This window comes from Paroedura picta, chromosome 2 (genome assembly GCF_049243985.1).
Source record: "Paroedura picta isolate Pp20150507F chromosome 2, Ppicta_v3.0, whole genome shotgun sequence".
NCBI classification, from domain to species: domain Eukaryota; kingdom Metazoa; phylum Chordata; class Lepidosauria; order Squamata; family Gekkonidae; genus Paroedura; species Paroedura picta.
In genome coordinates this window covers 152,860,211-152,887,134 of record NC_135370.1, presented here as the reverse complement: position 1 = coordinate 152,887,134, position 26,924 = coordinate 152,860,211, and the positions used below count along the sequence as shown (strand labels likewise).

The window sequence follows — 26,924 nt, the reverse complement described above, 5'->3', positions numbered from 1 at the left end:
ATAGTTTTCATGGGCAGCCCCATGTAGATTGTATTGTAGTAATCTAATCTAGATATAACCAGGGCATGCAACACAATGGCCACGTATCTTTTCTGACCACAAAAGGGTATAGCTGGCTAACCAGTCTAGTAAAAGTCTCCTGGCCACAGCTTCACCTGCTTATTCAGCAGTAGGCATGGGTCTAAGACCATACCTAGGGGAATGCAACCCCATCCAGAATCAAACCCCAGGTCAGACCTTCCACCCAACAGTAGCACTTCCATTTTGTTGGGAATAAACTTCAGATTATTAACTTTCATCCACTCCAAAACTGCCTCCAGACACTGTTCAGGATTTCTACAACCTACCCGGAATCAGATGGAAGATTAAGATAAAGCTGAATGCCATTCTCATCCAGACCAGGGCTGAATCTGCACTGGGCTTCTTGTCCCCAGTGGCCCTGAATTAAAGAAAGTCATCTATACATTTTTCAATTTCCATTTTGATATTTAATGCTTTAAATTTTCCCTCTGTGACATGTATGATTGATCTGCACTGACCCTACTTTTCCCTCACGATATCCAGGAGCAGATATAACTCACTACATTTGAGGAAACCACCCAGAGAGCCCTGGTATTACATGTAGATGTTCTCCGTTTTGCCAAATTGACTGCTTCCCCAGTGCCTCCAAAGCTGATGCAGCAAAGCAGTATGTTGCTGATTGGTAAGGGTGTCAGTTCAAAGACTGCCTGGTTCCTGGTTGCTATTCCCTTGCAATACATACTTTTGCTCTCATTTTGGGATTTGTTTTAAAGTGACTGCGCTCCAAAAGCCCACACTTCTGTGAGCAGAGATTTGCCTCTTGGATTTTCCTCCCCTCTCCCCCCACCCCGCTTCCACAGGAAAAGAAAGATAAGCAAGCAGACTCATGCTCTACTTGCCCCTCCCCTGGCTTGCTCTGGCTGTAAACTCTGGAGTAAATTGGCAGGAAATAAAGCACTCTTCAGCCTTGTGCTCCTTCAATTCTGGCTGGAGCTTCACCCAACATTCCCCCAATCAGGCAGGAAGGAGACCAAAAATTGGGACCACATGTTTAAAATTGGAGAAAAGGAAGGCTGTATATATATATGTTAAAATTGACCAGAATTTGGCAAAATTTACAGTGGAAAAATGTGTTTCAATTCTACCCAAATCTCTGGATAATCTCACTCAACAGTTTCATGCAGATGTTAAAGAGCATATGGGACAGGGCAGAAATTTGTAGGACCCCATAGGTCAAAGGATAAGGGGCTGAACAGCAGTCCCCCAGCACCACCTTATGAAACCTACCCTTTAGGTAGGACTGGAACCACTGCAGAACAGTAACTCCCAATCCCAATGTAGACAGGCAGTCTAGGATACCATGATTGATGGTACTAAAAGTCACTGAAAGATCCAGGGAAATCATCAGTGTTACACTCCCTCTGTCCATCTCTGAGCATAAATCTTCCACCAGAGTAATCCAGGTGGTTTTACTACTATAACCAGGCTTAAACACAGACTGAAAGGTGATAATATGTCTCAACCAGGAAAGCATAGAGTTGACTAGCCACTATCTATTCAATCGCCTTGGAACATTTGAGACTGGTCAATAATTATTGGGTTAGCTCCTTTAGAAGCAGATGTGCCACAGTCTGTTTCAAGGCTGGGGCAACCATCCTCTCCTTAAGGGCACATTAACTACCTCTTGAACCCAGTCAACCCCCCCCCCGGAAAGACTTAAGTAACCAGGAAGGACAAGGGTAATTCAAGCAGGAAGTAGGCCTCAAAATCTGAAAGATCCTGTCAACCTCCACTGACTGAATAAACTGAAAAATATCCTACACAATCAGACAGGTTTGTGTAAAGGATGACTGCCTGTAGATTATACCACTGTGTAGACTTTGTGCTATCTGTTGCTGTAAATAGGTTCCTACGGTGTAAAATTTGCTTTCATTTAACATGTCACATTTTAATTCTTATGCTGTGTTTCACCTCCGGTTGGCTTCCAGATTTCTACAAGTCAGATCCAACTGCATTGCCTAACGAATGTATCATTCTGTTGATCGTATTGATTTAAACTTTGTAATCTGCCTTGAGTCCCAGTGAGAAAGGCAGACTACAAATAATGTAAGTCAATAAATAAATAACCTAGGAGGTTCCAGGTTCAATACCTGGCATATCCAGTTTAAAGGATCAGATATTATAGGGGATGTAAAAGCATATTTCCTGAGATAGGCTTGTGAAGCCACCACCTGGCACCCCTGGGGGATCTATAGGGGCAGGGCAAGAAGTGGATGTGATTTTGGACGAACACCTGGACATGACACTTTCAAGTCAATCAGTACTCTAGAAACTGTGTTGTAATACCATAGAGCAACTTCATGTTATTTATATCCGAAGGATCACCTCTCCCTATATAAGGCTAAGGCTACCAACCGTCAACTGGGATGTAGAGATCTACTGCAATTGCATCTGTTCTCCAGAGTCTAGGGATCAATTCCATGAATACAATGGCTGTTTGAGAGGGTGGATTCTATAGCATTGTGCCCTGCTGAAGTCCCTCCCTTCCCATCCTCCATCTTCCCCCTTCTGTATCCTCAAGAATCCAGGGACTGGCAACCCTAGAACATCATTTCTGCCCCCACGGTTTTCTTGTGGCAAGCCCAAAGGTTTGGGGGGCGGGGTCTCCATTACAATGCCCACTTGAAGTAGGCAACTGGCATCCCTACATAGGGATCCAGGTGCCAATCAGAGTGGATAATACTGGCCTTGATAGACCAAACAGTTTCATATGTTTCCATTTACAATTTTTTAAAAGCAATTTTCAGAATATTTAACATTATCTTAACAATAACAATATTGCCAATATAGGATAATCGGGCATTATAAGAATCCACAACAGCTTTCTGTTTCACACAGTGGACAACTAGATGGCCCTTTTCTGGAGAGCCAACAACAGAGCATAGAGACCAAAGCCTTGAGGCACTCTATTGATGCCTTGTGGCACTGGGATTCAGAGGCTGAGTGCCTCGGAATGTGGAGGTTCCATTTAGTCACCATGGCTAGTAGTCACTGATCTCCCCAAGATCTTTTTCTCTCTGTCTTAGCAAGTTCACACGCCTTTATCCTGTACTTGAAGATGTATCATTTTATGCTTATTAACATTAAACTTCATTTGATACATTGTTGTCCACTAACCCAATTTGTGGAGATCCTCCTGGAGCTCTTCATAGTCATCTTTATTTTTAACCATCCTGAATAATATTGTGTCATCTGCAAACTTGGCCACTACATTACTCATCCCTAATTCCAGATCATTTATAAACCAATTAAATAGCACTGGCCCAAATACTGATCCTTGTGGGACTACCCTGCTAAAAACCCACAAGATTTGTGGTTTTGTCAGTGTGTACTTGGGTATCTGTGGCTATTACCCAGAGATTAAGTTAAACAATTCTGATCTAAAACCAGAGCACATCTTATTTATGTGTCCAAACCTGGATGTTGTAAGAAGCTACAAATACCCTTAACAGTTTTAGGAATTTAAGCAGTACCAGTCCAAGCAGACATAGCTTCCCACAGTGGTCACAATGTAAAAAATGGGTTTATACTGAAGTTCTTTCCAGGCTGCCCTTTTAAGCTGCCCTTGGAGCCAAGTTGTGTCAAACAGTTGTAGTACATCCCAAGGACAAAGTTCCAAAGTCCCTGAACAAGCACCAAAAGCCGTGCCCTGACAATACGTGACAAGGTGCTTGACCTCCATGTGTGCTAGTCATAAGGCACAGCATGTGGAAGCAATTATTAGGGCCCAGTTCCTCAGAGATCCTGGTACATCAGAGTTAACTGAGTGGCAAAGTACTCACTGAAGAGTGCACGGGAAGGGGGGGAGGGATAGAAAAAGTACTATAACCCAAATACTGCTTTCAGCCAGAAGAACACATCAGAAAAGAAGGCATAATTTCTCCTTTCATAGGACAAGCTACTGTTCCAGGCAGGAGAAAATGTTGCTGTGATGCAGGGGTAGTCAAACGGCAGCCCTCCAGATGTCCATTGACTACAATTCCCATGAGCCCCTGCCAGCATTCACTGGCAGGGGCTCATGGGAAATGTAGTCCATGGACATCTGGAGGGCTGCCGTTTGACTACCCCTGCTCTGATGTCTTGGTGTAAGGAACAAATCAGACATTCTCTTTTTTAAGTTCACTTCATAGACCCAACTCAGGTTCCCCACACTAGCTGTGGGGAATTATTCTTTTAAAAATAATGTAGAACCTGTTTGGGCTCAGATTGCTGCTGTGTAGGGTGGAAGGGCTGCTTTCTTCTCCACCCAGTCATTTCCCTCACCAAACAGACCATAGAACTTCTAGGAAGGCCTGGACTCAACCCATAGGCCCGGTGGAAGGGTGCCATTTTACAGGTCCTACTGAACTTTGACAGCTTTGTTGGCGTCTAAATCTCCACAGGCAACTCATTCCACTAGGCAGGAGCAAGGGCTGAAAAGGCCCTGGCTCTGGCTGAGACCAACCAGATGTCTCTGGGGCCAGGGATCGCCAACAATCACAATGTTCTTTGGGGAACATACTGGGGGAGGTGGTCTCTCAGATACACAGGGTCTTGATTGCCAAGGTCCTGCATTTTTCCTTTATGGAACCCTTTCTAAAGCTAATTTCCCATTCTCTTGGTTGTTTGGGTAACAACATGGACTTTGCTTTATTTTTAAAAGCCATTCCATGCAGCTGCTGTGCAGTGAACCTGCACTGGGTGCCAGTGCCTGGGACCTAACTCTTCAGGGCCCTTAGCTTTTCCAGGAGCTCATTCCACCAGTAGGGGCCAGGACTGAAAAGTTCCTGTCCCTGGTGAACGCCAGGTATACTTTACACAGTCCAGGGACCACCAGATGGTTAGAACCTGTGGTGCACAAGGCTCTGCAAGGGTCCTAAGGAATTATATGGTCCATCAGATACACTGGGCCCAGACTGCAAGTGGTCTTGAAGGTCAGAACCTTGAACTGGATTCAGAATTCAACCAGCAAGCAAGTCAGCTGCCTCAGCACAGGCTGGGTATGGGCTCTTCAATGTGTTCTAGTGAGAAGAACTCTAGTAGCTGCATTCTGTGTCAGCTACAATCTCTGGGTCACGGACAAGCGCAGGCCAGCATAGAGTGAGTTACAGAAGTCTATCCTGGAGATGACAGTCACATGGATCACTTTGGCTGGGTGTTCCAGAGCCAGGTAGGGAGCTAGTAGCTTCGCTAGGCATAGATGGTAAAACACTAGCTGGACTACTCTATAAAAAGGGAGGCATCAAAGATTATGCCCATATTCCTGGCCAAGTGTGAGGTCTTCAATTGCAGCCTGTTCAGGTAGGGCAGGTGTGCTTCTTGTCCCGGTCCTTTCCTACCCAGGCACAGGACCTCCATCTTGGAGGGGTTGAGTTTCAGGTGACTTCACTTGAGCCAGATTGTCACTGCTTCCAAACAACAGGTAAATGCTTCTTGGGGGGGGGGATCAGGGTGGCGGATCAGGGTGGCGGAAATAGTGCCGGATGTTATCAGTGTACTGATGGCCACCTCGCCCGAGACTCCGGACCAGTGGGGCTAGAGGATTCATAAAGATGTTAAATCTTAAATCTCTTAAACCTTAAAAGGCTTTAGGGATTATTATGCCGCCACCTACTTTTCTGTTTCTATTTCAGTTGGTATTGTTTAAAGGATTTATGGGCTTGTATATCATAATTTTTATCGGTTTTATATTGTAAACCGCCACGAGACGTCCTGTCATGAGTAAAGAAATCTAAATCTAAATAAATAAAAATAAATAAGTAAAAATAGTGCTTAATGTTTTCGGTGCAACATACCTGGTTGCTTTTCCTAGCATTCTAGGTAGAAACAATACAACTTGTAGGAAAATGGCATTAATCTCATTCATTTCTTTTAATCACTGTTCTGTATTCTATTTCCAGTAGTTAACTAAAACAGTGATTGTTCCCACTCTGGTTCTTAGGGTGATCAGCCCTTTGCCTCCTACAGTTTTCTTCCTTTAGCCACATTTTCTTTTTATTCCCCCCATTATAGCATTTTAATAAATAAACTGGCGGATGAAGTGCTGCTCCTAATTGGAATGAGCATTAATATTCCGGATGCAAATTGCCACTTCTGGACATCTCTGTGCAAGTCACTGCATTCCCACCTTCACACTGGGCTAGTGAGATGACTGTTGCTAAGCAACACTGCAAAGATGCAGTATAGAGATCAATCCCATGCTTTGGTCACTGGTTACTTTTCAATGGTTATGTGGGTCATTGGTGAATTTGTTCCGCACATTTTGTTTGGAGAAGAGATGTGGACCCATAGGGGTTAATGAGATATTTTCTGTGAAAAGGCATAACAATGGAAACCATTTTGTTGCTGATCTCATTGTTTACCCTCAATACATTAGACACTCTCTGCGGAGAGTGTCTCCTGAATCTTTTTACCCCATGAAATCACCTAGGCAGGATGACCTTGCCTACTGCATCACAATTTGAAAAAGGCCAGGCTTCAGCAATACAGCACTTGGACAGAAAGGATGTTTCCTCTGAAATAATGCTACTGATACAATAAACATTATCCCACATTTTGCTGAGTGAGAAACTGTTGACTTGGCACATTGCGAGAACAAGTGTAATGAATCCAGGTGAGGTGCTATAAGAATGATGCAATACAAGACCGCTTCTCAAAGCGTCTAAGTAGCCATGCTTTTTCACTTCTTCTCCTGTGATATGAAACCAGGTGATGTTTGCCCTTTCTGCCTCCTTACCCTTAGAATCATGGAATCAGAAGGGATCTCCAGGGCCATCTAGTCCTACCCCCTGCAGAATGCAGAAAATTCACAACTACCTGCCCACTGACAGTGACCCGAATTCCATGCCCAGATGTTGCCCCCCCAAAAAAATCCCCAGACTCCCTAGCCAGTCTGACCCGGAAGAAATTTGCCTCATGTGTCCAAAGTGGTGATCAGCATTGCCCTGGGCAAACACCATCACAATCCCATCTGCCAACCCGCTCATAATCTGCCTAAATTCATAGAATCAGCATGACTGTCAGATAGCTATCTAGGCTATGTTAAAAGCTTCCAAAGAAGGAGAACCCACCACCAACCGAGGAAGCCTCTACCAGTCAGAAACTTCTTATTTTGTTGCCTATTTCAGTGACTGTGGTTTGTGGGCAGGGAAATATGAAGTGCAATGTTGCCCTGTTGCTTATTTCATCCCCTTTTATCTCATGGAAATAAAGGATCACTGATTGGTGTGACAGCCACACATTTGTATGGCCCTGCTGCTCAATATGAAATTTCCAACCTGTGCATTTCATCCGGTGCATTTATCCTACAAAAAGTCACAGATATATTGCTCACGGGTTCCCCCAGCTCACAGTTTTTCTCCAGAGGATCTCAGCTTTAGTCTTGTAGAAATTCTTGCCACATTTTGAGGCCTACCATAACTGCTTAACACTTGAGATTTAACGAGCCATTTCAGAGGGCTTCCTGCAATTACTGTTTTTACCACCTGCCAATCATTCCTGTGATGGAAATTTAGATGACAGGAGGATTATTCTCTCAGGCTTCAGATACATGCTGAAATCCACCCCCCCACACACACACACACACTCACACTATTTAGTCCACTTGGGTGACACAAAAACGCACAGGTATCGTTACACTCTTATTCCTGTAAAGAGGCTGTGGTGGGAATTTACTTCCTGGAATGTATGGGAGGAGCAGGGAGGGAGACATTGTTCCAGAGAAAAGAATGAGAAAGAATAAGTGTATGTAAGATGCACACAGCTTATGTAGAAGTGTGACTGAGTGTAAAGAGAGTGGTTCGCACACAGAGAGAAATAAGCCACAACCCGTATTTTAAGTGAGTGGGTAAACAGTCACTGCCATAATAAATCTCTGAGGCATTTGATCCCTATAAACCATCTTAATCCTTAGGGCTATTCTGGCAATGAGAGATAACTGCTCTGAAGTAGGAATGTTCTTAGCATAAAACCTGGGCTATGTTTATTCTGTGTGTGTTGATTCTCCCCCCCCCCCAACCTTAAAAAAAAATTAATAAACAGTTTTATAACATCCTCTCTTCCCCACCCCAGAGGCCTCTTTTGAGTGCTTTGTCTGCTAGGTCTGTCAGCCCCTCACTTCACTAATGAGAACTTTAAAATTTATGGCTTATTATTGCCAGTAAGAGTTCAGGCGAAATGGAGATACATCAGAACACAAAGGGGGTTATTAATCCTTGCAGCGCTTGCAGCAGCTTTCTATCAAGGAAGGGAAAATGCAGTCTTGGGCAGCACAGAGGAAATTGCCATGGAGAACTCAGGACATTGTTACTAGTGCAAGCTGCTAGCTGGAGCAGACCTGGCTGCTCTGCAGTTTCCTCACTTCCTAAGCAAAGATAACCCTTCCAGGCCCATAGACTTCAATGGAATTAGAAAGCTTTGACTTCACTTTGTTTCTGTGCAACTCATCAAGCTTTATTCATGTGTACTGTTGCCGTTGAATAATGTGATGGTTTTGGTCCATAGGGTCAGCTGTGTGATGGCCCATTCACACATGCAAAAGCATCACTTGATGGGGAAGTGAAGACTTTTGAGAATGGAAGGCCCAGACATAAATTGCTTAGATCAATACACAAGACAGGTTTGGTTTTTAAGGTCCGTGATGGCCAGTTCATATGTAGGCTATTGTTACACACCTAAGTAGCCAGCATGTGAATTGCGATTGATGGTAGACAGCCAGACACATGGACCTATTCTACTGTATTTGAGACACTGTGAGGCATTAAAAGCTCTGCTGGCAGATCTGTGAACACTCATTCACACAAAGAAATCAGCACTTGATGTTGCAGCCATGAAGTCATCAACATGCATGTGTGAATCAGGCTTGGCGATGCATGTGTGAATTAGCTCTTGATGATAGATTGCTGAGCATGTGAAAATGAATCAGTTGAAAGGCAAAGTGTTTGAAGAAGTGTGAGGCTAAATCATTGAAACATCTGTGGTATAAAATCTTGGATAGCTCATTAGTTCATGCAAATGATCAGCTTCCATGTGGTGGCCATAATGCATCTAATGCCCTGAAGTAAGCAAGAGACTGTAGGAGACGAATCGAATTAGCCTCTTGTATTTCTTTGCCTAGGAAGAACCTCTTGTGGTGCAGAGTGGTAAGGCAGCAGACATGCAGTTTGAAGCTCTGCCCATGAGGCTGGGAGTTCAATCCCAGCAGCCGGCTCAAGGTTGACTCAGCCTTCCACCCTTCCGAGGTCGGTAAAATGAGTACCCAGCTTGCTGGCGGGTAAATGGTAATGACTGGGGGAGGCACTGGCAAGCCACCCCATGTTGAGTCTGCCATGAAAATGCTAGAGGGCGTCACCCCAAGGGTCAGACATGACCCCGTGCTTGCACAGGGGATACCTTTACCTTTATTCCTTTGCCTGCCATGGGAAAGTTGGTGTGGTTTTTCTCCACTGTTACCATCCATCATCATCTCCTGATGTTTGCATGTTTCCATTTGAAACTTGAAGTATATGCAAAGTTGTTCTAAGCATTAGAGCTGCATTATGGCTTTCAATAATATCAATATTAAACACTATTTTTGATATAACTTCAACATTTTTGTTTTCTGTTTCAGGCAAAATGTAACAGATTTTCGTGAACCCTAAAGACTTCATTTTTTTTCTGATGTGAGAAAAAAGTTAAAACATTTCCTTCAACCCTAAAAAAAAAATAATTTTCCCCTTCTGAATTTAAAAAGAAATTAAAACATTTTTTCCCAAGCCCCTAAATGTATAGTGGGCCCTAGTGCTGTGCCTACTATGCCTAATGGATAAGCTGGCCCTGGTTGCATGGCTATGAAGACAAGAGGGAATGATTCTTCTGTTGGTTCAGTACAATATCTATATGGCCCTCTTGTCAATAAAAGGATGAAATAGAGTACATGTTGAGAGTTGAAAGTCAGGGAAATAGAGAGAAAGAATATTTCTATGAGTGCCAGAAATCATACGCAGGCGCAGTACTTTTTTCTGATCCCTTTTGCCTTCTCTGTTCACAGCGGAAATGTTGCATAGAGCCAACGATGCAGTTCATTTTCTAATATATGTCCACTTGCATTTTGGGGGGAAATGCTTATTGGATGGTGGACATTAAGACAAGTCTTCAGACTAATGCTTGGATTGGATGCATAGTATTGTTGGGACAATGGAAAGGAAGAAGGGAACCAATATTCATTACAAGGTAGTCAACCATTCGAACTCTTTCTTGTATTCAGTGCAACATCCTTAATATTGCAGTTTTTTTTTTAAATAATTACAAATAGGTGGAATACTTCAGGTCTAAGCATGAAACAGTAAACCTGGGTGGAAAAGCAACAGGGCAGTTTCCAGAAAGTTAAGATTGAAATACCTTTTGATTATTTTTTCCCATTTCCATTACCTATGATGGAGAAACTTGCAACCATTCCTTATTTTATGGCCACTTGAAGCTTCTCAGGGTGGGAATGAGGAGTTGTGGCTGAGTGTCTCATGTGTACATATGTTCCTGACCAGCTCTGCCGGTCATAACTGAATTGAAATTCTATCTATCAATCTGAAATTGTTAATCCATCAGTTGGAAGTTCCTTGAATGGGACCATCCAGTTATCGAGAATTCTCGATAGAACACTGCTTGCTTCTCTGACCTGCATTTCCACTGTGTTCAGGTTCCTGAAGAGTTTATGGCACATGAATATGATGAATGCTCATATGGTGAATCTATCTTATTTGTTTGTATTATGACATGCAGAATTGTTTGAGGACCAAGATATTCTGGCTGCTCTCAGATGTGGCTCAAACCCACTGACTGCAGAGCCCCTCCATTAAAGAGGGGCAAAAAAAGAAAACATTGTAGACTTACCTGCCTCTTTCCTTTTTGGGCTGCATTGTACACACATTATTACCCTTATTAGCACTGCTATCAGGTATAACAGTTGTTTCTTCAGATTCAGAGAGAAGCAGTTCCTGAGTCACAATGTTACAGCTGTCCTACTGTCGAATGCATCCTAGGTACAGATTCCATCCATGCAGTATTAATCTAAAGTCCCCCAATATGGACCACTTTAACTTGACCATCTCTTATCAACATGTTGCATTAGATGCAACAAAGAATCATGGTAAACCTTAACATATTGTGGTATAAGCATTCCCAGACCAGAGCCCAGGATTGTGAATACATGTCAGCAGCATACCTGATTGGCCAAACAGAATCAGGCCAACTGCAGGCAATCTAGAATTATTATTATTACTATTAAATGTATTCCCCGGCACTTCTGTAGACCGGCTCATGGCAGGTTACAATTAAGCAAGTCCTTCTAGCTAGATTGGACCTTGCATAGCCAGAACACCTGATCTGGGATTTTGGAGTTCTATCTGAACTTTATATCTTCAGTCAGACCAGGTAACATCTGGAACAAAAACCTGACTAAATAATTTGAGTTGTTTATTTCTTTATTATTTTCTTCCCTGTTTTTGCACTGTTCTTATATTTATATACATTTGTACATTGCTTTTCATAAACCTTTTAAATGATACTCCTGACATATTATTTGGGTTTTACGGCTTCATCTAAACCCAGGAACCTGACCTATGTTGGCTACATACAGTAAAGTTGTTTTTGAAACTCACCTTGCAGGGATGACTTTTTGGTGACTATTCAGTAGGACTGCAGACTTGGTCCCTCAGTTAAATATGAACCCTGGAACAAATGCCTAATGTTGCCTGAGCAGACATGGAACAGGGCTGATTCCTCTGTTTGTTTCAGGTTTGAACAGGTGTCTCTCTTAAATAGTCCATTGTTGTCTTTTTGGTTCAGGCTATTGGTATAAAGACAGTGTGAAGTAGGGATTAAGAGAGGCTGGGTTTGATTCTCTGCTCCTCCACATGCAGCCAGCTGGGTGACCTTGGGCTCATCATAGCTGTGATAGTGCTGTTCTGACTGAGCAATCCTGTCAGAACTCTCTCAGCCCCACCTAGCTCATAGGATGTCTGGGGGGGGGGGGGAGGAAAGGCAATTGTAAGCCTCTTGGAGACTCCTTTGGACAGTGAAAAGTAAGGTATAAAAAGCAACCTTTCTGAAAGACAGAGCAGGTAAGGTTTTGTATCTATCTGTCTATCTAGTCTAGTCTAGTCTAGTCTAGTCTAGTCTAGTCTAGTCTAGATCACATAGTATCCAGAAGTTCTATAGTGTCATGAGTGATAACATTCCGGATTCTTTGTAGTTCATCTTTATGGTTTAAAACCACAAAAGTTTATGCCACAAGTTTAAAATACTGCAGGACTAATTTTGTAATTTTTTCTATATTATTAACGTACATTTTGTACTTTAGACCCTTGTTTATTTCTATAAAACTTATCTCTTCAAGGAATGTTTAGATGTTGCATTTCTATATCTTCTTCCTTTATCCAGAGCACTGAGTGTTGCTTATCATGAAGACCTGTGTGTATAGGAATGTTTTCAGTTTTTTTCCTCCCTCTTTTGTCAGAAGATGTACATAAACTCGCAGAGAAAATTGTTTCCAATGGGATTACATTTCAAAAATGCAATCCCTAATGACCTTAAAGGAATTAAAAGGCAGCTCGTTTATCCTCCATGTTCTAACCTTCACCAGATAAAAAAATAAAAGATGCATCTACACTATGTATGATTTCGTAGCCATTTATCTGAACAATGACGAAAACATTTTCTGCAGGCCACTAATGAAACTTGACCAAAGAAATCAGATTTATAGCCTTTCAAATGATTTCAAAATGATCTTTCGGAAATCATTGTGTGACCCTCCTGGCACACAATGGAACAGAGCTTCCAGGCAAAGATTGAGGCAGCAAGAATTGCAAATGACCACACACCAGGGAAGAGTCAAATAACTAGGATGAAGGTCACTGGGGGATGCTTGTGCTTCTTGTTTCTCTTTCAGAAAGCCCATCATACAGCTGGAAGACAACTCAGCACACAATAAGTGGCAGGAGAAAGAACATTCCTTCATTCCTACGAACCTAAAATTAAGATTTGGCATCAAATTATCCAAAATTATGGGAAAAAGTGTCCATATATTTATTTCTTTTAAATAAAAAGCAGAAGTCCCCAGTTCAGGTTAGGACCATAGCATGGGAGCGTTACTTCTTTCCCATTTTCCTTACTTGAAACAGATTCCCTTTCCAAGCTACAGGTATCACACAGGAGACCTGTAGAGCTTGGATCCTAAGCCTTGTTTCTGCTTACATCCTTCTTGGTCCATTGAGGAGATGGCTCTCTGCAGTGTCCCTCTGGCACTAGGCTCTTTTCAACTCATTGAAGGGCATTGGTCTTGTATGAGTGCAAGTACTAAGCACTGGAGGCTGGTACTCCTCAATGGGAAAAAGTACAGCACAGGAAGAAATAAAGGCTAGGTTTCAAGCTAAACTGGGCAAAGAATATTTCTGTGGGGCCACAAGATCAGGGGAAATTCATTCCCCATATTTCTGGCTTTCAAGGCAGTTATTTCCAGCGCCTCATTTGCTTTTGCACTCGCATTCTGAGATCAGATGGCATTGTCAAAATGGCACTATCCTTCTCATGTGGCTTGATAACATTAGAAATTTGCAGGCCTGTGGAAGGGGTCCACACAATAATTCCTTCCCAACCATGTTGTATGTCTATCTTCCAATTTATAAAGGTAGATTCTAGAGTAAAACTGCTGAGCTGGATTTCACTGGGAAATCTCATTGTATCCTCCCCACCTGAGTTGAACATGTGATTTTAATTGCAATAGAAATTTTAATTACTTTGCAAAACCTGTGACTCCTTCATTTTGTTAATCCAATTAGCATAATTAATAGTTGAACTCTGTAGTTTACATGATTATATATTGGCCTGTGCTTCTTGCACATTATGGCCCCTTGATGTTGACATTTCTTTGTAGCTCTGACATAAATCATCTACACAGCAAGAATCCATTCATTGCATCTGAATTGGGCCAGATGGCCAGACTCACCGTATCTTGTCAAACCACAGAAACTAAGCAGGGTCAGTCCTGGTCCATATTTGGAAGGGAGACTATCAAGACATTACAGGGTTGCAATGCCATAACTGGAACGTGTCCAGAGGAGAGCAACAAAGATGGTGAGGGGTTTGGAGACCAAGACATATGAAGAAAGGTTGGGGGAGCTTGGTCTGTTTAGCCTAGAGAGGAGATGACTGAGAGGGGATCTGATAACCATCTTCAAGTATTTAAAAGGCTGCCATATGGAGGATGGAGCAGAATTGTTCTCTCTTGCCCCGGAGGGACCGTCCAGAATGAATGGGATGAAATTAATTCAAAAGAAATTCCATCTAAACATCCGGAAGTAGTTCCTGACAGAGAGGTTTCTCAGTAGAACAGGCTTCCTCGGGAGGTGGTGGGTTCTCCATCTTTGGAAATTTTTAAACAAAGGCTAGATAGCCATCTGACAGAGAGGCTGATTCTGTGAAGGCTCAAGGGGGTGGCAGGTTACAGTAGATGAGTGAAAAGGATGTGAGTGTCCTGCATAGTGCAGGGGGTTGGACTAGATGACCCATAAGTTCCCTCCCAACTCTATTATTCTATAATTCTATCTATGACTCGAGGGCAAAATAAAAGGGGGGGAAGTGTCACAAGACTCTTGTTTACTTTTGCTGCAATGGACTGCATTGTCAATCAGCTTTGCAGGAAAGCCAGGTTGTCACAGGGAAAAGTCACTGAGCAGTCATCTATATGGCCCATGGATCTAGGTTACCAATTCTAGTTTGGAAAATTCCTAGAGATTTGGGGGCAGAACTAGGGATGTCATTCTATAGTGTCTGCCCTTTGGAGCTGCCATTTCCACTGGGAGAACTGATCCCTGTGGTCTGAAGATCAGTTGTTATTGAAGGAGACCTCCAGGCTACACCTGGGGATTGGCAAACCTAACTGAATCCCAATATTATTTGAGTTGAAATTATCAGAAAATGGGTCCTTGTATTCGTTTAACGGCCACTCAATAACTATAGTCTCAAAATTCTAGCTAATGTAAAGGTCACAAGTTGGCATATAGCCTGTGATTGCTATATCTAAGATCTATTTCCCCTTTTGTCTACCTACCTTGTGTTATATATTTTGCATCCTAACCTTATGTAATGATGGCTCTATATGCCAACAAAGGTTTACTGACTGATTGAATATGGACTAATTTATTCTTCTTTCTGATTTTAAAACACTGTCCTGGAAGATAATTTTGCCTCCCTAATAACTGAATTTACCTGTACAACCTTAAATAGGGGATTGCTGCTTTAAGGCATAGCACATTACACAGAAAAATAGGAAGTAGGTACAATGCAATGTGTTGGTTACATAGTTTGGTTTAGATGTAAAGCAACCAGGTGAAAATCACTGCTTAGCCAGGAAACTATCTTTGAATGACCCCAGGTAGCTCGTTCCTTCTCAGTCTAGCCTTCTCCAAAGGGCCGTTACAAGGAACAGAATGGGATAATGCCATACCTGACTTGCTCTGAGCTACTTCAAAAGGACTAAGACAATACATACACTGGCGACGCTCTTGTGACGCCCTGAATAAATCTTTGTTGGTCTTAAAGGTGCTACTGGACTCTGGTGTTATTGTGCTACTTCAGACCAACATGGCTGCTCATTTGAATCTATGGATTTTTCCTATAACCAGATTTCTTATGAAAACAGGAAAACTCTTTCTTTTAAAGAGTTTGTTACCCTGGAAGGAGAAGAGCAATCCTACACATAGTTTACTCTATCCATTTGATTTAACTGGATTTAGGCTGGAGTCATTCCATGTAGGACTGCACATTTAGATTCTGAAAACTTCTTCTAGAAGAGATGAGGAATACCTCTCTTTTACCATTTACACACTGGAGGTTTCAAGCCATGCTGCAGGCTGGAGTCTTAGTCGTGGCAGGTTGCCCCACCTCTTACTGCACCCACATGGGGGAGCATTTGGCCCGGTGCACCTCATCCATCCCTGATTTGTGCTCCTGCACAGGAGCTGGGGCAGTGAAGTTCCCAGTGCATAAACGGTCACTAAGACCATCCAAGAATGCAGAATTCCAGAGAAAAGCTAGAAGAGATAAGAATGCCTTCTTAAATGAACAGTGCAAACAAATAGAAGAAAACAATAGAATGGGGAGGACCAGAGATCTTTTCAAGAAAATTGGAGATATGAAGAGAACGTTTCATGCAAAGATGGGTATGATAAGGGACCAAAATGGTAGGGACCTCACAGAAGCAGAAGAGATCAAACAAAGGTGGCAAAATTATACAGAAGAACTATACAAGAGCGAGCTTAACATCCCTGATGACCACAGTGGGGTAGTTACTGACCTGGAGCCAGACATCCTGGAATGTGAAGTCAAATGGGCCTTAGGAAGTCTGAGCAACAATAAAGCTAGTGGTAGTGACAGCATTCCAGTTGAACTATTCAAAATCTTAAAGGACGATGCAGTAAAAGTGCTACACTCAATATGCCAGCAAATTTGGAAAACTCAACAATGGCCACAGGATTGGAAAAGGTCAGTTTACATTCCAATCCCAAAGAAGGGCAATGCCAAAGAATGTTCAAACTACCGCACCATCGCACTAATTTCTCATGCTAGCAAAGTTATGCTCAAAATCCTACAAGCTAGGCTCCAGCAATATGTGGACCGAGAACTTCCAGAAGTACAGGCAGGATTTCGAAGAGGCAGAGGAACTAGAGATCAAATTGCCAACATACGCTGGATCATGGAGAAAGCTAGGGAGTACCAGAAGAACGTCTACTTCTGCTTCATTGACTATGCTAAGGCCTTTGATTGTGTGGAGCACAACAAATTGTGGCAAGTTCTTAAAGAGATGGGAATACCAGAGCATCTTATTTGTCTCTTGAGAAATTTATATGCAGGTCAAGAAGCAACAGTGAGAACTGAACATGGAATCACTGACTGGTTCAAAATTGAGAAAGGAGTTCGGCAAGGCTGTATACTGTCGCCTTGCCTATTTAACTTGTATGCAGAGCACATCATGAGAAATGCGGGATTAGAGGAGTCACAAATTGGGATCAAGATTGCAGGGAGAAATATCAACAACCTCAGATATGCAGATGATACCACTCTAATGGCAGAAAGTGAAGAGGAACTAAAGAGCCTGTTGATGCGGGTGAAGGAGGAGAGTGCCAAAGTTGGCTTGAAACTCAACATCAAGAAAACAAAGATCATGGCATCCGGCCCTCTCAATTCCTGGCAAATAGAAGGGGAAGAAATGGAGATAGTGACAGATTTTATTTTCCTGGGCTCCAAGATCACTGCAGATGGGGACTGCAGCAAAGAAATTAAAAGACGCTTGCTCCTGGGGAGGAAAGCTATGGCAAATCTAGACAGCATCCTAAAAAGCAGAGACATCACCCTGCCAACAAAAGTGCGTTTAGTCAAGGCTATGGTCTTCCCAGTTGCAATGTATGGCTGCGAAAGTTGGACCATAAGGAAGGCCGAGCGTCAAAGAATTGAGGCTTTTGAACTCTGGTGCTGGAGAAGACTCTTGCGAGTCCCTTGGACTGCAAGGCGAACAAACCAGTCAGTCCTAGAGGAGATCAGCCCTGACTGCTCTTTAGAAGGCCAGATCCTGAAGATGAAACTCAAATATTTTGGCCACCTCATGAGAAGGAAGGACTCCCTGGAGAAGAGCCTAATGCTGGGAGAGATCGAGGGCAAAAGAAGAAGGGGACGACAGAGAATGAGGTGGATGGATGGAGTCACTGAAGCAGTCGGGGCAAACTTAAATGGACTCCGGGGAATGGTAGAGGACAGGAAGGCCTGGAGGATCATTGTCCATGGGGTCGCGATGGGTCGGACACGACTTCGCACATAACAACAACAACAAGACCATCCAAGAGACTCAGTTAGTGGCCCTGTTTGGGCCAATGGTCTGACTCCGTTGACCAGGCAGCTTTATCTGTATATTCTTTCCACCTTTGAAAAGAAATTAACAGCAACATTCAGGGCTTTGGGAAGAACATTTTATTGCTAAGCATATCCTTGAACGAAAAGGCATTTATGAAAATAAAAGAACAGGGTAGAGGAAAAAAAAAAGAAAGGGACGGAAGGAATAAAAAAGCAAAAACGACACATTAATGCGAAAGAAAAATCTTTCAGGTTCTGTCCATAAAACAACAGGGATATGGTAGAAGCCCACATACATAAATGCACATGTTCCCCAAAAATTGTCCAATAGAAACAGACGCCAACAAACAAATAAAAAAGGAACAGAAAGATGGGTTTTTTTTCTAAATAAAAAAGATAAGGAAAGAAAGCAGAAAATCATTTCACAAGACTCCAAGACTCCAAGAACAGCAGCAATCTTTTACATACATCAAGATATAATCAACTCCGTATATGTTCAGCCAGTTAGGTTGTCTAAAATCGTGCTTTCAGACCATTTTTTAAAACCTTTCTTTATTTTATTTTTCCCCATTGTAGTGTAAAAAATAATTAAAAATTAAAAAAACCTCACACACACTGAAAAGATTTGTTAGCCAAGAAAGCCTCTCCTCAGACCATTTGAGAAGGCTACCTTTTTATTATTTTGTTCCCATGTGCGTGTGTGCATCGGATAACACTTCTTCAAAGTCAAAGATTCATGCGACTTATAAACACCAGCAAGAGTAGATTTCTAAACCTAAACAGCTGATTAGATTTCATCTGTACATAGAAAATGGTACATTTCTAATATGCCAGAGTCCTCTAAGCAATCTGCGTGTTTTTTCCTCTCTCTCTCTCTCTCTCTCTCTTTTCTCTTTTTCCTTTTTTCAATTTTTGCACATGATATTTGTGGCCAAAGAAAAACCCCGTTGGACATTTTTCCTGTACAATAAGTTGATCTCTTTCAAATAATAGATATATATATTTTTAAAAAATCAATAATCAAGATTAAGTACATTGAATAGAATCAACAACCTAATGAAACCTTGGAGCATTATGTACATCAGTGTACCCATCTAGAAATTACACCAGCCAAAAAAAAAAACTGTAGTAAAATATGTAAACAAAATCTTTTTTTTCCTTAAAATCTTTTTGACACAGATAACTGTGACAAAGTTTAAATGCACACTCGCTTCACATTTTCAAAGTTTAGCTTTTTGTTGTTTTGTAAAAACATTTTTTCTTTACAACATTCTCAATTCATATTAAGACTTTAACAGCATTTCTGTTCCAGTCGTCCCATCAAACATACTGTGATAAATATATCTGTGTATATATATATATATATTTATATATATTATACTATTAATAAGCTCCTTTAATTTATTTTATTTCTGTATGTCATAGTGACTTTTTAGATTTATCTTCTTTCATATAAAAAGAGAAGGGAAAAGGAGACTAGGGCAAAATGGAAGGACAGCGAATCAGAAATGTCAATCTACAAAATTAAAGTGTTACATATGAAACATACCTTCATGATTTAAAAAAAAACTGAAAAATAACCAAAAACACACCCCTATTTTGTATTCCTCTATGACATGTTTTTGGCTTCTGTGACATGGTGTCACCGATTGAACTCAGTATCAGTTAAACACTTGATTCATTTGATTATTAGTAAGTTTTGTTTTTTGTTTTGTTTTTTTTGCATTCATGCATTGCAGTCAGCCAAGGAGCCAAAACCCAGAGAATGGCTCCTTTAATATTTTTTTCTTGCTTTGTCTATTCAGTTCAGAATGGCTAAGTATTTTTGTCTGTCTGTTTTGGTCTAAGTCCACGTTTTATCATTTAGCTGTGCTACATTATACTAAATGGTAGTCCAATACAACCAAGGGGTCCCTCCCCCCTCTCAAAGAAGAACCAATATTATCTCTTTGTGACTTCAGTTAGAATACTGGAGCCAGATCCTGGGGGCGGGGGGGGGGAGGCCCAATATTTTCACTGTCATTCTCAGCACCACCACCACCAACACTCCTTCACATTTTTAAAGGAAAAAGTTACGTTAACAACTTACTGCAGACAACAGATTCAAGAGACAACACAACCTGATATGTAGAGCGAACACCATGGGTAGAATTTGAGTTCATATATATGGCAATAGTCTCTATTACTAAAATTTCCCCCCATATTTCCTCTTGATTTATGTCCTGGCTCATTCTTCCCAAAAACTCTCACAGAAAATGAAAAAAAAAAACTGAGACAAAAAGATAATGAAAACCCCAAACCATTTATTTTGCTTTCCCCCCTCACATCTTGAAAAATGTTACGAAGGCTGGACAGGGCCAGATCAGTTGTTCTGCTTTTGTTTCATAACATCACATTTTTTTTTCTTTTTCTTTTTTTTTTTTTGTTATTTTCTAAAATAATTAAACTGAAAAAAATAGCGTACAGTCAAAGATCATGAACATCATTAAAGACTCACTTGGAGATACGAAACAAGTAAGCCATGGAGTCTTCTGCGTTTGCAGAAAAGTTCAGCTGAGGAGGAGGTCTGAAGGCTTTAAAAGTCCACCAACATGGTAATGCTGCATACGCCTTCTTCAGAACGCTAAGTGTGCTTTATAATACAGTAGGGCAGAGTTTGGGGGCTCCAAGCGATGACTGGAAGCTTAGCAGTCACGGCTGAAATGTTTATTCTCAAGATTTTTTAAACCACCAACTGTAGCTCCCAATCTCGTTCGCTGTAACAGTTTTGATTCGGTGATATCTCATTAAGTATTTATATATTTATATATATAAATAAGCAAAATTTTTACACGTAATATTCCTTGTCCTTGTTTTTCTGTTTCTTGTGGCCGCTCTTTGCGCTCTGCTGCTTCTCCTTCATGAGCGTGCCGTTGCTCTGGGCTGAGTTGCTGATGTAGTTCCGCGTCTCATCCACCTGATAGGACCCCTCGTCCCTGTTCCTGTACTTGTACATGGCGTACAGGAGGATCAGGATGCAGAGGGCGGCAGCAGCCACAATGCCGACGACCATCCCCGTTGTGCTGCTCGACTCACGGACCACCTCTGAGGCCCCCGGAACCCGTCTGATTCCTGGCTCCGTGGGGTTTGCTGTGGGCACATTACGGAACATGGGGGAAGTTATTAGCGGGCTCTTCAGTTTTGTGCTGTCTAGCTCATAGGCAGTGGGCAACGGAAGCAAGACTATGTCAGGCTGGGGTTTGAGGTCACGGTTATTCATGTTGCCGGCTGGCAATTTGGGCACCATCCCAGTCGAGGACGAAGCTGTGGAGCGGATCAGCTCAGGGGACAAAGATGTGGTAGTAGTCCTACCAGTTTCGGAGGCTTTGTTAGGTCTAAAGTCCTTGGATTCCCACTTGGGTGCATGTGCTTTGTAGCCACCTTCGAAGATTGAAGTGGAAAGACTCTTATCTGTTACCAAGGAGAAGGTGGTGTAAAAATCTTCATCATCAGTAGGGGGTAGGTTAGAGTCAAAGGTTTCCCCTGAGCCATACCCAGATATCACCAAGCCATCATCATCACAACCATCGCTGCCTTGGTCCGACAAGCAAGGTAACCCCGCCTCAGAGGTCATGGACAGGGAATCTTTGGTGGTCTCAATAATGGTGAGGAGGGGGCGGAAGGTAGTGGGGAGTGTAATGAAAGGTGCACGAGTAGCAATAGAAGGGATATCTAAAGGGTCTTCTACAAGAAGAGGGATAACTAATTCACCTCCTGGACAGAAAAGAAAAAAAATAATATTAGTACCTTGAATTTATAAATATATATTTAGATTTCAAGTTCACCATCTCAGATGCAAAAGCAGCTTTTCTGCCCTTAATTATTCCAGTGGTCAAGTCTTTCTGGGCCCTCTGTAGTCTGCCCACCCTCCCTTGCTTAGATGCAGGAGAGACCAGATCCACCCTCTTTTGTTAAATGTATTTTGATCTATATAATTGGGTTTCTGAAGATACTCTCAAAGCAACTCTGAGCCTTCAAAAATGTATGTTTCTACCTAATTAAATATTTTGAACATTTGGGGAAATGCATGTTTATAATGATGATATTTAATCAGATTGTGGGTTGCTTTGTAAAGGAGCAGACCAGGACACTATGCTATGATCCCCCCCCCCAAGAAATGTGCATATTATCTTCACATGGATCACAGCAGGAACTGCTCAGACAATGCCTAATTTTGTAATTCACTACTCCCAAGTAAAGAAGGAATTCATTTCAGTACAAAATTAACATTGCATTGATATATCATGTTCCTTGAAAAGTGGAGGATTCATCTGATATTCTGTTTACATCTGTTTTATGCATGAGGTATTCAAACTACATTGAAGGAAAGGACATGTATTTTATGGATTGGACACAAATGTTGGAAGAAGGGAAAGTAGTCTGTTATAGCCTGATGTCATCAGATCTTGGAAGTCAAGTAGGATCAGTACTTGTATGGGAGACTACCAAGGAAGTCTCTGTAGAGGAAGGCAATGGTAAATCTTATCTGCTTCTCACTTCCCCACAAACCCCCTTGCAGTTTATCCCTCTCATCTTCCACAATTGAAGGTCCTATCATTCTCTTCTCTTTGGATTTATTTCTGTCCACGTTATCATTGTTTCTGTCCAGTCTTCTTAGAATGGGTTTGTGACAATTCATATTCATGTACGCTCTAAAAGTGGAACTGAGCCAAGGTTTTAAAGTAGGACATTGCAGAACAGAGGTGGTGCAGTGCATAAATCAGAAAATGTTAACATGAAACCACACTACCTTTTGAATGGGGAATTCACATTCTTGAACATTATTCAAGATTTGCAAGACTGTTGACAGTGTTCCTTTAAGTGTTATTAATATCAGTGCAGACACCATTATTTAATAGCATTCAGCTACAAATTTACTGTGCCATCTGTGACACACAACTGGAGTCATAAGTTTGTCAGTTTTTAATTGCCCATCTGAAGTCTCTTAATTCTTAAATTCTCCTATGCTGATACATGCACTTAATGTGCAGCTGATCAGCCCATCCAAGGCCTATATAAAAGGCAACTTTCCTTCCACCCCCCATAAAAAAAAATTGGTTTTACCTATTTGGTTATTGTTCCTTGGTAGTTGTTGTTCCTTCCTGATTGCAAGAACAGTGAAAGCTTCTTTTCTAAAAAGTAACTTTCATTTTAAGAACTATTGTATTTAGGCATGATTCAGTGGTGGGTTCCCCCCCCCCCCCATATACCTTGAAATTAATCTTTGCAGCCAAAAAAACAGAACAAAGGTGTGCCCGAATGTGGTGGAGGCAGGGAGAAATAATCACTTATCTTTAGAAATGCCTTCATAAGAGCAGTCTTAATACAGCTATACCTTCATAAACCCACTGACTTATGGGCTTATCAGGGTGTAACTACATTGCATTAAAGCAATTAGGACTGCATTGTATAAAAGCAATCTTGGGAGGTATTTTTAAAATAGTGTTTTTAATCTAACAATAAATAATATTTAAGTAAGACCTCACATAGGAACCCTGGCAACTGGCAGACTGTTGCCAGGAATAGTAGGGGACAGATAACAAAGCTTTTCAGAATGGCAGAGATCCTACAGATGGAGAAGCCAAGAAGTCATTCCTAAGAGGTGATTCCAGGAGAAATATACATGTTTTCACCAAAGATTCAAAGATAGTTTCAGAATGTTCACAGGAGTGGCTTGATGCATTCCAATATCAACTATACCTCCTCATTTTTCACTGGAAGAATGGAGGGAATTCAGCAGGGGTATAGAGTACTCCCCTAAAAGCTGTGATTTTATCCAAGGGAATGGATATGTGTAGTCTGGAATTGGGAGACCAGTTGTAATGCCAGGAGAAGACCAGGCCAACCTGAATATTGGCAACCTTAGAGGACCTGCCACAGAGCATGTGGAAATGTTTTGAGTCCTCCTGACCCAGGATTCAGCACTGACATAGATTGTTAAGAACTTGCTTTCTGTCTCAAATGAGAACTTTCTGAATCGTTCATGTAGACAAAGTGCACTGCCTTCCATGATAGTTCTATCCACTCTGCTCTGTAAGTCTTCTTAGTGCTCATTTTTTTCAGAGTATGAACAGCAGCATCTGAATGGATGTCAGAAAAACTGGGAGGAGAGGTCCAGAGAATCAAATGTGACATGAGTGCCACCACAACAAGAGACTCATTGGTGAAACTACTGCTTGTGAATTTAGCCTCAGGCCTCTTGTAATACTCAGAGGTTTACTGCATGATCCTGGTTAGCATAATCTGAGACAGTTCTAGGCCAGGTTTAATTTATGCCTCTTGATAGGTAGGATCAAAGAAAGGCCTCTGGGGGACCTCTAATATGGTTCCTTCTTCCTTCTTTGGTTCATAATGTTTGTTCTGACTAAAGTTTACCTAAGAAAACTCTCAGTATACTGTTGAGCAACAGGATTTTTTTTTATGTCTGTGAGGTAAAATAGTAATGGAGGGGAATATTCCATTTTTCCTAAGAGTTCTTCCCCACAGGAACCAGAAAAACCAAGGCCAATATATGCTTATCAGAAATTCTGTAAATTTGTCATACATCAGAGAAGTCAAAGCTGGGAGTGAACTGTGATTGGCCAGGAAAGCCTACTATAACAAGAAAAGCTTTTTTAAATGTGTGAGGAACAAATGTAAGGTAAACAAGGCAAGAGGCCCACTGTTGAGTGAAGATGGAGAAACTCTGACTGAAGACAGAGAGAAAGTAGAAAGGCTCAGTACCAATTTTCTCTCTGTGTTTTCCCAAAGGAATATGGACACATCTAGGGATGGTAGTAGGCAAGGCATAGTGTCTGGGTGACATGCTGACATGGACAGAGAGGTTGTTGAGAGGAACGTGGTGACACTGGATGAGTTCCAATCCCCTGGGCTGGATGGTGTATACCTGACAATACTCAAAGAACTTTCTGGAGAGTTTGCAGAATCCTTGTCCCATCATCTTTAAGACATTTTGGAGGACTGGAGAGGTGCCAGAAGGCTGGAGGAGAGTGAATGTTATCCTAATTATCAAAAAGGGAAGAGAGATGACCCAGGAAACTACAGGCCAGTGAGTCTGACCTCAATTGCAGGGAAGATAATAGAGCAGATTTTAATGGGAGCAATCTGCAATAATCTCATTTCAAAAAGGACATGGACAACATTGAGAGGGTTCAGAGGAGAGCAATGAGAAGGATCTGGGGTCTGGGGACCAAGCCTTATGAGGAAAGACTGAGGGACTTGGAAATGATCAACCTGGAGAAGAGGAGGTTAAGAGAGGCCATGATTGCTGTCTTTAAGTATTTGAAAGGTTGTCACTTAGAAGAGGGAAAGGAAAGGTTCCAGTTGGCAGCAGAGCATAGTACCTGCAGTCATGGCTTTAAACTATGTGGAGAACGATACTGGCAAGATGTCAGTGGGGAAATTCATAGAGTATTTCAGCAGTGGAATAGATTGCCTAAGATGGTGGTGAGCTCCCCCTCACTGAAAGTCTTCAAGCAGCAGCTGGACAGATACTTATCCTGGATGCTTTAGGTGGATCCTGCATTGAGGCAGGGGGTTGTACTAGATGGCCTGTATGGTTCCTTCCAACATTATGATTCTATGAAATTGTGAAAACTGGGTATGACAGGGGTTTTGTTAAAGTGTGATAATGCAAGTTACATGTGTAGTATCAGTTCATGAAGAACCCCTGATCTGCCTAACAGCCATCCATGCCACTGGAATGGTGGTAGAAGTTGCTTCCTCTTCATCTACTTCAGATAACTCTGGAAATGTGTAAAAATGACCAACAAACCACATGAATGAAGCATATAGGAGCAATCACAATGATCAGGTGATGTGTAAAGCAGATATATGTTTCATACCTGCAGTGAACCACCAAAAAGAATACGCTGGCCTAGTCAATGACAACTCAGCAAAGAAGGAGACAGCCAGGAGAATGGCTTCTTGGGACTGTTGCCAGGAGCAATGGCTGTATTTCACTTCATAGTAAGGTGAACATCAGCATGGTGGTCCAACAGTCAGGATCTGCATGGCCGTATCTTTGAGCCCAAGGAGTTTGGGATGAAAGACCCTCATATCTATTTAATTATTTCTGACTTAGACAAATGGAAATAAAGGTGTGTGTACATGAAGGTTCAAGGAAGGCATTAAGGAAAGAGCGTGTGTGTGTGCATGTGCACATGCGCATGTTTGTGTGTGTGCGCACACGCGAAGAAAATGAGTTGAGAATTCAGAATATGTTTCATTATTCTTCAGAAGGTGAAAAAGTCTTTCCAGGTTTTGTTCTAGCCATAATCTTAAATCTAACCCATTCCCTTTCCTTGTGTGGTTTGTACTCCCAGCAGAAGGTCACACATTTATTGAAATGATTTGTGCTGACAACAGAGTGCTTCAGGATGAAATAGGAAGGAGCAGCTAAAACGGCTTCTTCTGCTGCATTAGTGATGCCAAATCAGCTTCTATTTGGCCAGATAAAAAATGCAACAGATATAATGAACAATCAGTTCGGAGAGGATTGAGGTCTGCCTGGTGGAAAATGATAGTTTGGGAACAGAAAAATGCCCAAGGTCTGCCGTGGTGTTTTTCCTCCCACCCCTTCGTCTTGGCATACACACTCCATATTCTTTACGGTCAGTATTTGAAAATCTGGGACATATACTTGTTTGATAGGGTTCTGCTTTCCTTTAAATTAGCACCATCGCTGGGGACATAATAGGTCTTCTTTAGCCTTGAATGCTGCCCTGCATTTTGCTTTATGTGTGTATTTATAGATATATAATTCATACCTCTGGGGCTGATCTCCAGTAAGGGCCCTCTGGCACTGGAATAGATGGAGTGTTGAAAATTTAATAAGAGCCTTTCTGAACTGTAAGGATGTTGTGGGCAAATCATGAGAAGCTGCATCCTCTCCAATCTTTATTTTTATTGCCAAGATGGTTTTACTAGTTTGCCAGTCATGAAAATGA

General features: G+C 41.8%; 1 protein-coding gene across 40 annotated transcripts in view; it reads right to left on the bottom strand.

The window, feature by feature from the left end:
- Positions 1-18,039: 18,039 nt before the first annotated feature.
- The window catches only part of NRXN3 (neurexin 3), a 1,515,064-nt gene continuing 1,506,179 nt past the window's right edge, over positions 18,040-26,924 (bottom strand). For 21 of the 40 annotated variants that reach the window (XM_077323367.1, XM_077323365.1, XM_077323369.1 and 18 more), the window contains one exon: positions 18,040-21,690. In XM_077323367.1, the coding sequence (XP_077179482.1) occupies positions 20,765-21,690 (926 nt within the window). In that variant the 3' untranslated portion in view covers positions 18,040-20,764. The remainder of the gene's footprint in view (positions 21,691-26,924) is intronic. The other 19 variants (XM_077323384.1, XM_077323381.1, XM_077323373.1 and 16 more) reach the window with 4 other exon arrangements.